At 35.4% G+C, this 13608-nt stretch overlaps 1 protein-coding gene across 7 annotated transcripts in view; it reads left to right on the top strand.

Moving 5' to 3' along the window:
* SLC41A2 (solute carrier family 41 member 2) overlaps nt 1-13608 on the top strand; it is a 133440-nt gene that overhangs the window by 18991 nt on the left and 100841 nt on the right. For all 7 annotated transcript variants that reach the window (XM_082349906.1, XM_082349908.1, XM_082349910.1 and 4 more), the window contains one exon: nt 4646-5370. In XM_082349906.1, the coding sequence (XP_082206032.1) occupies nt 4816-5370 (555 nt within the window). In that variant the 5' untranslated portion in view covers nt 4646-4815. The remainder of the gene's footprint in view (nt 1-4645; nt 5371-13608) is intronic.

The following is a 13608-nucleotide window of genomic DNA, read 5'->3' as shown; positions in this document are numbered from 1 at the left end:
TTTTTGCTAGTGTGAAAATATTGCTAAGGATATTCTTTTATGTGTCTCCTGGTGTACAAAGCAAGAGTTGCTTCAGGGTATGTACTTAGCTGTGGAATTGCTGGAATGTGGGGCATATGTGTCTTCAGTTTTAGTAGATAAAACCAAATTGTTTTCCAACATGGTTGTACAGTTTACACTTGCACTAGTGGTGTTGTATGTGTTACCAGTTCTCATGTCTTTGTTCACATTTGAAAGTCTGACAACATCTAATTTTTAGTCTAATGGGTGTAAGTCAGATTCTTTTTTGAATGTTCAGGGAAGTGCTTCTCAAACTTCCATGTGTACATAAATCACTTGGAGATGCTATTAAGAGCACAGGTTGTGATTCAGTAGGTTGGGTTATGCTTGGGAGCTGAGATCCTGCATTTCTCATAACCACCCAGGTGATACCAGTGGTGCTGCACCGTGGGCCATACTTTGAGTAACAGGGGTTTATAAGGCACTCAGATAGACTTGCCCCTGTGTTGGCTCCACATGACACCTAAAGGATCTTTGGAACAAAATTGCTGCATAACAGCATTTGATATAGCCACTCAATCGAGGGTTTTTGAATCATCCCTGATATTTTTATTGACATTACATGAGCACTATAGATAATACTTTTTTTTTCATGTAGCAATTTGGAAAAAAAAATCCCAAGCCACAATGTTAATCACTGTACTTGTTTTACCTGCTGCAGATGCTTTTTTTTTTTTTTTTTTTTTGGAAACTTCTGTTTTGTGCAAACATTGGCCATTAGCAAATAAAGTAGTGGATTCCTTTTTCCTAGAGATTGCTTGCTTTATAACTTACAAAGAGAATTGAGAATTTAAACCTAAGCTAACCTAAACTTTTAAACCTAAACTTTTAAAGACACTTTATTTTCGGCTATGTTGGTACTAGATTAAAATAACCTATTAGGTAGCTAAAGAGTAACCCATAAATATCTCCACTGGTATTCTTTAACTTAAAGCACCTAAAACCAGGGGAAACTTTGCCCAATTCTATTCACTTATTTTTTAAATTTTTAGTTGTTTTTACTCATTCATGGATGAATAACAATATAGAGCAACCCAACCAACTTTTTATTTAGTGGCATATGTGTACATTACCTATTTTAAATCAACCACAAAGTATTTTGATTGTAACCATTATTCAATGAGTTTCTAAGTGATTTCTTTAAAGGAAGAAAATTTAAGGAGTCTTTAAGGGAGATAATAGACCTTGTCAATATGCAAGCATTAGAATAACTGATCACTCATTAACTGGATAAAATGAAGGATAAATAAAAATAAACACATTTTCCTCAGTGCAGGATGGTGGCATGTGGTCCGTGGCACGCACAGGTAGCAAGGTAATTCCTAGTACTTCCAAATTGCATTATTTAAAAAACAGATGTTAGGACAGAAACACCACTCAGACTAGCTTAAGCAGTGGAGATTTCTTGGCCCACATAATTGGGAAGAACAGGGATGGAACGGGCTTTAAATAAATGAGATAGACATTCTCATCATGATGTCAGACCCTCTCATCATCTCCTAGCTCTGATTCTCTGTTTCGGTGGATCCTTTTCTAACATAGATGAGCTTTCCTCCAAGTGTTAGTGGTGGTGGTGGTGGTAGTGGTGGTCGAGGGAGCTTTTTGAGGAGGAAAACAGAGTGACAGCTTCAGAACTATTTCATTCCAAGAGGAAGTGAGAAAACACCCTTCCAGAGGCCTTCCCCTCTGAAGTAGCCCTGTAAGTCATTCACTCTTTGCTCTATTAACTGTTTCCTTCACTGCCTTTACCACAAATTATCTCATTTATTTATTTGCTCACCTGATTGTTGTTCCTCCCCACTACAAGGAAAAATCCTTGAAGCAAGAATAGTGCCTCTTTTGTTAATGGGGCAACCCCAGGATCTAGTAGCCATTCAGGAAATAATAAGCCAACAAATATGTGAAATTCCGGGGTAGGACTCAGGCCTGCTCCAGGCACTTGTCATTATGTGGTCTGGAGGGGAGGGGACTGATCACTAGGCCTACCAGAACCTCATGGAACAGGGCAAGTGTGGTTTTACGTGGGAGATGGAAATACCATAAGCTGAAAAACTGGGGAAAGATGCTGAGGAAACAACAATAAAAATGTGGTTTTTTGTTTGTTTGTTTTATGCTCTTTAAGCGTAGTTTACCATTTCACCCAACTGCCCAGTCTTGTTGTATAAGGTTGTGCAGATCCTGCAGTGCCTGAAGGTGCTTGGCTGAGGGGATGGAGGGGGGCTGAAATCCAGCCGGAGACCCCATTCCTGTGGCTTCCTTTTTCCAGGAGGCACTGTTTTAAATTTACCCAAAGGCTCTATCTGGTCTCTGTGCACAGTGGCCCTGTGTACAGAATATCCACCTCTCCATCTAACCTTCTGAAGAAAGAATACTAGGGGCAAAGGTAAGAGCTGGATGTGTCTTTGCATCTGGATCCTGCTGGCCAGCTCAGTGCAGACTATGTGCTTAACCATGTCCTGCAAACACTCCAAGAGAGATGACTTGTTTTGGGAAATTCCTCTTTTTTTTAACCTTCTCCTCACTCCATTTTCCTATTTAGTGTTAGCTGGTCAATTTTCCTGAGCATGCTTTTTGAGCTGAATGGTGACTGAATGGTGATATACATACTGTCATCTTTCTTTATTGTTTATCTACATTTCTCTGCATTTCCATTTTGATTATCCTTATAATTCTGCTTCAAGAGGAAGAAGAAATTGCCTATATCCATCACTGGCCCTTCAGTGGAATAGACTTGTCTGAAAGCTTTATCTCTGAGGTTTGTTCTGTTTTTTGTTTGATTAGAGATCTCTTTGGGGCAGTGAAATGCTCACTACTTAAAAAGAGGTGAATTGGTTGAAGGAACAGAAACCTGCTCAATCTGACTCATGTAAGGCTGCTGGGAATCTCATAAGTTCCAGACATACAGCTGAGCCCTTCTTACATGGAAAGTTCTCAGGCAGCGGTTCTGGCTTTCTTCCTCTTTGTGGACTGCTTGGGTTCTTCTTTGCTTCACTCTGGACATTGTTTCCATTTCTTTGATTTTCTTTAAACACTGCCTTTGTCTGCATACTGATCAGCCTGCAAGTGGCAAAAAATGGCAACTAGTACAGAATCTCATTGGATTCTCTGCAGGTCCACAGGATGTCTGTACTGTAATCACTTGGGGAAGCTTAAAAAAAAAAAAAAAGGTTTATATGCCTCAAACTTATTCTGAGTCAGTAGGTCCAGAGTCCTAGAATCTATATTTTAAGAATATTCCCCAGCAGGAATTCCCAGACCCCTCCATAATCACAAGAGGGAAGAAAGGAAAGTGAGTGAATGATGAAATAGATGAACCAGATCCTAGCATCCACTTGTCCCCAACATAACCCCTTTTCTTTTTCCCTTTGCCATTCCTTGTTATTGATCTTCCCATCCAAGGAGAGGAGATCGATATTCTAAGAAATTGAAAACATGTATTGAAGAATAGAATGGTTTTCATTAAAAGCAGCAGTATAGTAGCAACAATTCTTAGCCTAGCTTGGTGGGTGGGCAGTCCAGTTAGGCAGTGGGCCATCTATCCCTTATCAAATCAGAGCCAGTTTGTTGATCTTGGATGCTCTTATAAATGTAAGACAGGGCTGGGCGTTCCTGAGAAACACCTGAGGCCTTAGACCCACCCTCATAACTTTGAAAACTTACGTACCTGTGGTGGCAGCTGTCCCAAGAGTCAGACTGTCTACCTGGGCAGGTGAGGTATGACCTCACAACTTCAGTGCCTGTCACTCTCAAACCAGCTTACACAATGTGTCTGTGTCTTTAGTTCAGGATCTTTAGGGAGAATCTTGTCCATAAGCAGCCAATCAGGAGCATACTCCGGGATTAAGGGTCAGAGCTGACTTTGAGAAGGGCATTAAGTGATAAGTGCATTGCAAGTTTTCTTTTGGTTGGCTTGCAAAATAGGATTAAGTGAATATTTGTAATCCCTTTTCATTTTGGTTATTTCTTAGGTAACAGAGGGATTATATTCCTAAATCAACTATAATGAATTTTTTGTATGTCAGAAACTACAGATATGACATCAGCCTAATTTTACATGTGAAGTAAATGCCATGTACCCTATTTAGGATATTTATCAAATAATTTCATGGCAAACATTATCATCGTTTCTTCATATTTTAATAACAAAATGTATATTATATTAAGTTGTAAATAAAGTAACACGGATTATTATTTAATATGTTTAAAATATAATGTCATATACTTTACCTTTGTTGTGCCTGCATATGTAAAGGGTTGTAGCAATTTGATTCTGAGACCTCAATATAAGTAATGGAAGCCATTACTTTAATAACTTTGTCTATTTTAGAATTTCAGAGACATTTGAAGACTTTACATGGGTATTAATTACATAAAGTATGCAAAGATAAACATTTTTAACCAAGATAGAACACACAAAAAAGCTGTATACTACATTTCTGTGTACAAAGCAATTATGTGTTAAGCCCAAAGGGTATAATATCGTACATTAGGGTTGGTTTAAGAACGTGTTATTTTATACCTTTAATTATGAAGTATCAAGATAGTTAATCTGACTTTTAAAAATTATTTTATTTTATTTTTCCAGATCCAATCCCTCTGTGGAACTTCTAAACATCTTCTTTTAGTGGAAACGTTGTTTTCTACACAATGAAGTCAACATCTTAATTTAAACCAGCATTCATGTGGTTCTGATTCATCTGCTATGGTTCATGAAGCTTGAGATCTAAGGCATACAGGGTCTTTTGCGATGACAATATGACTAATAGTAAAGGAAGATCTATTACTAACAGAACAAGTGGTGGTCCAAGTAGTGGAGGAGGTTTTGTAGACTGGACTTTAAGTTTAAATACAATTCAATCTGATAAGTTCTTAAACTTACTGTTGAGTATGGTTCCGGTAATCTACCAGAAAAACCAGGAAGACAGGCACAAAAAAGGAAACAGCATTTGGCAAGATGGGTTATCAACTGCAGCACAAACTTTTAGTAATAGATCTGAACAACACATGGAATATCACAGTTTCTCAGAGCCATCTTTTCATGGCAACAGTGGGCACACGCCATCAAGCTGTAGCCAAAAGTATGATGACTACGCCAACTACAATTATTGTGATGGAAGGGAGGCTTCAGAAACTACGGCCATGTTACAAGATGAAGATGTATCTAGAGATGGTGATGAAGATGTCATTGTGGAAGCAAGCCAGAAATTACCAAAGGAGTCCAGTGGTGTCATGGCACTGCAAATACTTGTGCCATTTTTGTTAGCTGGCTTTGGAACAGTCTCAGCTGGCATGGTTTTGGATATAGTCCAGGTGGGTTTTCATCTTTGTTTAACTTCACTGTCTTTGTTGTTTAAAGTGCTTTGTGTCGGTTACTAATCTCAGACATTATATTTAGATTTAATTTATCCCTTAGTTAAAATGAACTGATGCTGACTTTGGTGAAGAATCTGCTATTTCTAAGTGTTTTTTTTGTTTGTTTTCCTTTAGAAGTTCTAAGAGAATTATCTCATTCTGACCATAAAGTAACTTTTCATAAAATATTAAATAGTAAAGTAATCCCAAATTGGGTAAATCAGCTAAATGAATAACTCAATAAATGTTATATTTAAATACATCCTTATTTTAAAAATAAAAATTAATATATGCTCATTAAAATGAATTCAAACAATGCAGAGGATTAAATAAAAGATAAGTCTTTCCTATTCCTCATCTCCAAACCAAAACTCTCTTCCCCTCCAGAGGTTACCATTGTTAAGAGTTTGCTGTATATACTTGCAGACTTTTTTCTATGCTTATATACATGCATATGTGCAGAGTCTTTTTTCAAAAATAAAAATGAAATGCTATATATATTTTTCTGCAGTTTATTTGCATTGCTTATTAATGTATCTTGGACATCTTTCCAAATTAGTAAGAAAGATATTCAGCATTTTAAAAAGAGTGCTTGATATTTCCATTGTATATATACACCAAAATTTACTTATTCACTCTCCCATGCTGGTGCTATAACAAATATCCTTATAAATTTATCTTTACATACTCATACTAATTTTTTCATAGGATAGATTTTAAAAATGGGATTGCTGGGTATTAGGGCAGCTGTATGTGTTTAAAATTTTTATAGGTATTGTCAAATTGCCTTCCAAAAAGTTTGTACCAATTTGTAGTCCTGCCATCAGTATATAAGTACTTTTATCTATCCGTACCCTTATCAACATTGGATATTCTTGATCTTTTTCATTTTTGCCAATTGATAGGAAAATGTTATCATATTTTAATTAACATTCTTTAATTATTATTAATGTCTTAGCATCTTTTCATGTGTTTATTGGCCATTACCTTTTCTGTGAATATTTCTTATATACTTTTTTGTATCTTTTATCCATTTAAAAAATGGGTACATTACTTATTGACTTGTAGGAGTTCTTAATGTAGTATTATATAAAATTACAAAATTACCTATTATATAATTACCTTTCTAAAGTAGTAAGTTGTTAAAAGGTGGCCTTCTGTTACTATCAGTTTTCATTCATCAGTCAGAGAAAGCTTGGCTCTAGGAAAGGGTTAGAAACATTATCCTCATGTGCCTTTGTCTTTCATTGTTTGCTCCCTAAAAGAAACCTCAGGTTATCTGTGACTCTAAGACACTTTTAAACAGATAACATTTTTATGTAAATGGAAAACGTACATAAATAGAAACCTAATTTTTCCACCATCAGATGGAGAAAAGATACGAAAAGATATACTGTGTTAAGTATATTGAATTTTTGAATAGAATATAATACTCTAGGGAGACCTAACCTATCTGTCCACTTGAAATATAATTGTTTCAAATTATTACCATAGTATCATAGCTGCTAAAATGAATATGCTGTTTTGGGTTGACTTTTTTTTTTTCTTCATATACCAGTTATTCTGAAGAAACACTCAACATTTAGCTATAGGATGATAACATCTATAGGAAAAATATGTTAGAGTATAGATTGTTAAGCAGAATATTTACATAGTTCATTATGTACCTTCCTCTGGTGCATGTTCACTTATTTCTTGATGCTATTTGAGAGCAGAGCACGTGTGTAATTGGGAAAAGTTCCTTTATGATTTTATGAACTATAAAACTGCTAGCCCTAAGGACTTTATAGTGTTAATCTTCAGTGTTAAAAATCATAAAGACATAATGTAAATGTTTTGAAAGATTTCATTTGAATGAGGTTTTTAAAACTTTTAAATTGTGAAATTTAAAACATACAGGGTGAAAACAAACAGCTCAGTGAAAACAAAAGCATACAGCTCAGTGAATTTTCATGATACAAACAACCATATAACCATCACCTGGGTCAAGAAATAGACTCTTACTTATACTTCATTAGTCTTCATTAGTGCTCCCTTCCAATAGCTTCCTTTTTTTCTCCATCACCAAAGATAATCAATAATCTGATTTTTTTTTTAAATAATCTGATTTTTATAAGAACTTTTTTGTCTTTATAAGCATGTATTATTAAGCACCACTGCTTGGTTTTACTTAATTCTTTTCAAAATTTATCCAGTGGAAGTATAGAGTATATATTCTTTTATGTTTGGGTTTTTTTGGTCAACATTATGTAAGTTTTAGAAACTGTTGTTCATTTATTTTTATTGCTGTGTTGTAATCCAGTGTATAAATACATCACAATTTATCCATTCTACTATTTTTTAAAATCCATTCTACTATTTTTTTAATCCATTCTGCTGTTGATGGACATTGGGCCTAATGGTGTTTCCAGGCTCTTGCTGTATGTGTGCATGCATTTCTCTTGGGTATATATGTAGAAATGGAATCTCTAGGTCTTAGAATATGCAGATATTTAAATGTAGCATTTGTCAAATGGTTTTCCAAAGTGGTTGTACCAATTTACAGACTAATATAGCAATATATGAGAGGTCCAGTGCTCTATATTATTATTTATACAAGGTATCAGAAGTCTTTTTAATTTCAGAAATTCTGGCATATGTGGGGTGGCATCTCATTGAGGTTCCAATTGGGATTTTCCTGATGACTAATGATGTTTACTGACCATTTGGATATCATTGGTGAAGTTTCTTTGCCCATTTTCCTATTTGATTGCTTATCTTTGTCTTATTGATTTATAGGAGTTATTTGCATATTCTGGATGTAAGCCTTTTAGTTATATGTATTACAAAATTTTTTCCCCTCTGTGGCTTGCTTTTTTACTCTCTCAGTTGTGTGTTTGGATGAGCAATTCTTAATTTTTATACAATTCCCTTTTCCCTACTTTGCTATGGTCTGTGCTTTTTGTCTCCTGTTTAAGAAATCTTTCCATACCCTGTGAATTAAGATATTCTCTTATAATAGCTCCTTGAAGCTTTGTTTTGCCTTTTACATTTAGATCATTCCCTACTGGGAGTTGGTTTTTGTATAGAGTGTGAGGTAGAGGTTATATTTTTTCCTTTCCACATGGATTTCCAATTGTCTCTGCACTGTTATATAACCAAAATATTTGTTATAAATATAAATATTTGCCCATTTATGCGTAGGTCAACTTCTGGGCTCTCAATTCTGTTCCTTTGGTGTATTTATGTCTCTTGTCGTGAATGCCACACCATCATCATTACTCTAGTTTATAAATCTTGATATCTAGTAGAGAATGTTCTCTCTTTATTCTTCCTGAAGAGTGCTTTGGTTATTCTTTTCCCTTTGCATTTCTATGTATGTTTTAGTATAAAAGCTTGTCAGTTTTCAAAAAAAGTAGTAGCGATTGTGATTCAGAGATAATAAGGGGGAGAATTGACTCTACACTGTTTAGTCTTCGAACACAGGTACGTGGAATAATAGCCTCCATTTATTTAGGTCATCTTTAATTCCCCTCACTGATGTTTTACAGTTTCTGAACACAGGTCTTTTACATTTTTAGCTGGGTTCGTTCTAGTTATTTTGCTTCATATATCCCAGACTCAGAGCTAAAGAAGCCGGCAACCAAGAAATGCCAACAAGGGCAGACAAAACAAAACAAAACCAACAAAAGCCTGCTCGTTGTAGCTGAAGGACTAGGAAAGGGACACCCTAGCAAGACAAAACAGTCTTAGACAATAACTGTTCTACTCTAGCCAAACACTACAGAAAAAGCGGTGGCCTCACCCACATCCACATCAGCAAAGGCCCAGCGGGGAGCCTGGAGGGCATTCTGCTAAGTGAAATAAGCCAGATAGAGAAAGACAAATATTGCATGGTATCACTTACATGTGGAATCTTAAAAAAAAAAAGTCAAACTCATAAAAACAGAGAGTAGAATGGTGGTTGCCAGGGCCTGAGGGGGTGAGGGAAATGGGGAGAAGCTGGTGAAAGGGTACGAACTTTCAGTTACAAGGTAAGTATGCTCCAAGAATCTAATGTACAGCATGGTGACTGTAGTTGATAATACTGTATTGTATACTCGATATTTGCTAAGAGAGTAGATCTTAAGTATTCTCAACAACAACAAAAAAAAAAAAGTAACTCTGTGAGGTGATAGATATGTTAATTAACTTGTTAGGGGAATTCCTTTCATAATATATATGTATATCAAGTCATCATACTGTACCCTTAAAATATATTACAATTCTATTTGTCAATTATACCTCACTAAAGCTTAGAAAAAATGAGCAAAATATACTGAAAGCAAGCAGAAGAAAGGAAATAATAAATATAAAAGCAAAAATCAATGAAATTGAAAGCAGGAAAACAGTAGAAAAAAGTCAGTGAAACGAACATCTGGTTCTTTGAAAAGACCAATAAATCTGACAATTTGTAGCAAGACTGACAATGAAAAAAAAAAAGAAGACATAAATTACCAAGATCAGAATGAAATAGGGGATATCACTACAGATCCTGTAGACATCAAAAGGATAGTAAAGAAGTACTACAAACAACTCTGCACACGTAAATTTTACAACTTAAAGTGGGCCACTTCCTCAAAAAACACAATTACCACAATCCACCCAAAATGAAGTGGATAATTTGAATAGCTCTATACTTATTAAGGAAATTGAATTCATAATTTTAAAAACTCCCAAAAAAGAAACCTTCAGACACATATAGTTTCACCTGAAAATTCTACCAAATGTTTAAAGCAGAGTTAACACTAATTCTACACAAGCTTTTCTGGAAAATAGGAGGGAACACTTACCAATTCATTTTAAGAAGTTGGTATTACCCGGATACCAAACCAAAGACAATGCAGAAAACAAACCAAAAAAAACCCAAAGAACATATAGACCAATATTTCTCCTGAATATAGACCAAAAAAATTCTTAACAAACATTGGCAAATAGAATTTAGCAACGTATAAAATGAATTATAGGGCTTCCCTGGTGGCGCAGTGGTTGGGAGTCTGCCTGCCAGCGCAGGGGACACGGGTTCGAGCCCTGGTCTGGGAGGATCCCACATGCCGCGGAGCAACTAGGCCCGTGAGCCACACCTACTGAGCCTGCGCATCTGGAGCCTGTGCTCCGCAGCGGGAGAGGCCGCGATGGTGAGAGGCCCGCGCACTGCGATGAGGAGTGGCCCCCACTTGCCGCAACTAGAGAGAAAAGCCCTCGCACAGAAACGAGGACCCAACACAGCCATAAATAAATAAATGAATAAAATTTAAAAAAAAAAAAAAAAAAAAAAAAAAAAAAAAAAAAATGAATTATACACCATGAAAAATGAGGTTTATTCCAGGGGTGCAAGTCTTGTTCACTATTTGAAAATCAATATAATTCACCATATTAACAGGCTAAAGAAGAAAATCACATGACCACGTCAAATGATACAGAAAAAGCATTTGACAAAATTCAACACCCATTCATGATAAAAAAAACTCAAATAAATAGGAATAGAGTGGAACTTCCTCAACATTATACTTAATTTAATGATGAAATACCAAATGTGGTTTTCCCCTAAGATCAGGTACAAGACAAGGATGTCCACACTCATTACCTTTATTCAACATAGTGCAATAAGTCAAGAAAAGGAAATAAAAGACATACAGATTGGAAAGGATGAAATAAAACTGTTCCTATTTGTAGATGACATGATTGTCTACTTAGAAAATCCCAAGGAATCTACCAAAACAAAAACAAAAACAAAAACTCCAAGAACTGGTAAATGAGTTCAGTAAGGCCCAGGATACACAATACATACAAAAAATAAATTTTATTTCTAGCAATAAGTATGTGGACATTGAAATTAAAAATACAATAACATTTACTCAGAAAACAAACACCTAGATGTAAATCTTACAAAACACATACAGGATTTGTATGCTGAAAGCTACAAAACACTGATGAAAGTAATCAAGGAAGATCTAAATAAATGGAGAGACTTGCCATATTCATGGCTTAGAAGACGCAACATAATAAAGATGTCAGTTCTCCCCAAACTGATGTACATGTTTAACAGAACTCTAAAAATCTCCACAAGATTTTTTAATAGAATAAATAATATTAAAATATATACGCAAAGGGGAAGAAAATAGAATTTTTAAAAATCAAAACAAAGTGGAAAGTATCAGTCTACTTGATTCCAAGCTTATTAAAATGACCACAGTAATCAAGACTGTGGTATTTGGTGGAGGGATAGACACGCTTAAACTTGACACCAAAAGCGTGATCCATAAAATGAAAAATGGATAAATTGGACTTTATCAAATAAAAATTTTGTTCTGTGAATGACCTTGTTGAAAGGATGAAAAGCCAAGTTACAGACAGAAAAATTATTTGCAAACCACACATCTGGCAAAAGGCTAGAATAAAGAACTCTCAAAAACTCAACATTTTAACAAAAACAGCTCAGTTAGAAAATTGGCAAAAAAAAAAAAAAAGCATAGAGACGTTTCACAGAAGAATATGTACAGATGGCAAATAAACTTGAAAAGATATTTAGTATCTTTAGCCATTAGAGGAATGCAAATGAAAACCACAATGAAATTTCACTGTGTACCTATCAGAATGATTATAATAAAAAATAGTGGTAGTATCAAATGCTGTTGAGCATGTAGAGAAATGGTATCACTCATATATTGCTGTTGGGAATTTAAAATGATACAGCCGCTCTGGAAAACACTTTGACAGTTTCTTTAAAAAAAATAAAACCTAAACATTAACTATCATACAACCTAGGAATTGCATTCCTGGGCATTTATTCCAGAGAATGAAGACTTATGCTAACACAACTCCTGTACGTGAATGTTTACAGCAGCCTTATTCATAATAGCCAAGAACTGGGATACACCCCAGAAGTCCTTCAACAGTCAAATGGTTTAACAAACTCTGGTAAATCCATATGATGGAATACTACTCAGCAACAAAAAGGAATGAACTGTTGACACATGCAACAATCTAGATGAATCTCCAGAGAATTATGCTGAGTGGAAAAAGCAAATCTCAAAAGGTTATACATATTATATTCATTTATAAAAATTCTTGAATCAACATTTTATGGAAATGGAGAACAGATTAGCAGTTGCCAGGGATTAAGAAGGGGCTGGGAGTGGAGAAAAGTGGACGTGGCTATAAAAGGGCAACAGGAGGAATCCTTGTGGTGATGGAAATGTTCTGTATCTTGACTATATCAGTATCAATATCCTGGTTGTGAGATTGTCCTAGAGTTCTGCGAGATATTAGCATTGGGGGAAACTGGATAAAGGATACATGGGATCTCTCTATTATTTTTAATAACCGCATGTGAATCTATAATTATTTCAAAAAGTTTAATGAAAAACATAATGTATGTATCTGGTAAAGCATATTTAAGCTGTATGAAACAATACATAATGGAGAAAGAAGTCTTTTTTTTTAACATGTTTATTGGAGTATAATTGCTTTACAATGGTGTGTTAGTTTCTGCTTTATAACAAAGTGAATCAGTTATACATATACATATGTTCCCATATCTCTTCCCTCTTGCGTCTCCCTCCCTCCCATCCTCCCTATCCCACTGCTCTAGGTGAGGTGGTCACAAAGCACTGAGCTGATCTCCCTGTGCTATGCAGCTGCTTCCCACTAGCTATCTATTTTACGTTTGGTAGTGTATATATGTCCATGCCACTCTCTCACTTTGTCACAGCTTACCCTTCCCTCTCCCTATATCCTCAAGTCCATTCTCTAGTAGGTCTGTGTCTTTATTCCCATCTTGCCCCTAGGTTCTTCATGACCTTTTTTTTTTTTTTTTCTTAGATTCGATATATATGTGTTTTCATACGGTATTTGTTTTTCTCCTTCTGACTTACTTCACTCTGTATGACAGACTCTAGGTCCATCCACCTCACTACAAATAACTCAATTTCGTTTCTTTTTATGGCTGAGTAATATTCCATTGTATATATGTGCCACATCTTCTTTATCCATTCATGTGTTGATGGACACTTAGGTTGCTTCCATGTCCTGGCTATTGTAAATAGAGCTGCTGTGAACATTTTGGTACATGACTCTTTTTTTTTTTTTTTTAAATTTTATTTATTTATTTATTTATTCATTTATGGCTGTGTTGGGTCTTCGTTTCTGTGCGAGGGCTTTCTCTAGTTGCGGCAA

Source organism: Balaenoptera borealis, assembly GCF_965194805.1.
Source record: "Balaenoptera borealis genome assembly, chromosome: 13".
In the NCBI taxonomy this organism is placed as follows: domain Eukaryota; kingdom Metazoa; phylum Chordata; class Mammalia; order Artiodactyla; family Balaenopteridae; genus Balaenoptera; species Balaenoptera borealis.
The sequence above is the reverse complement of the archived record's forward strand: the minus strand, read 5'-3'. Positions and strand labels throughout refer to the sequence as shown.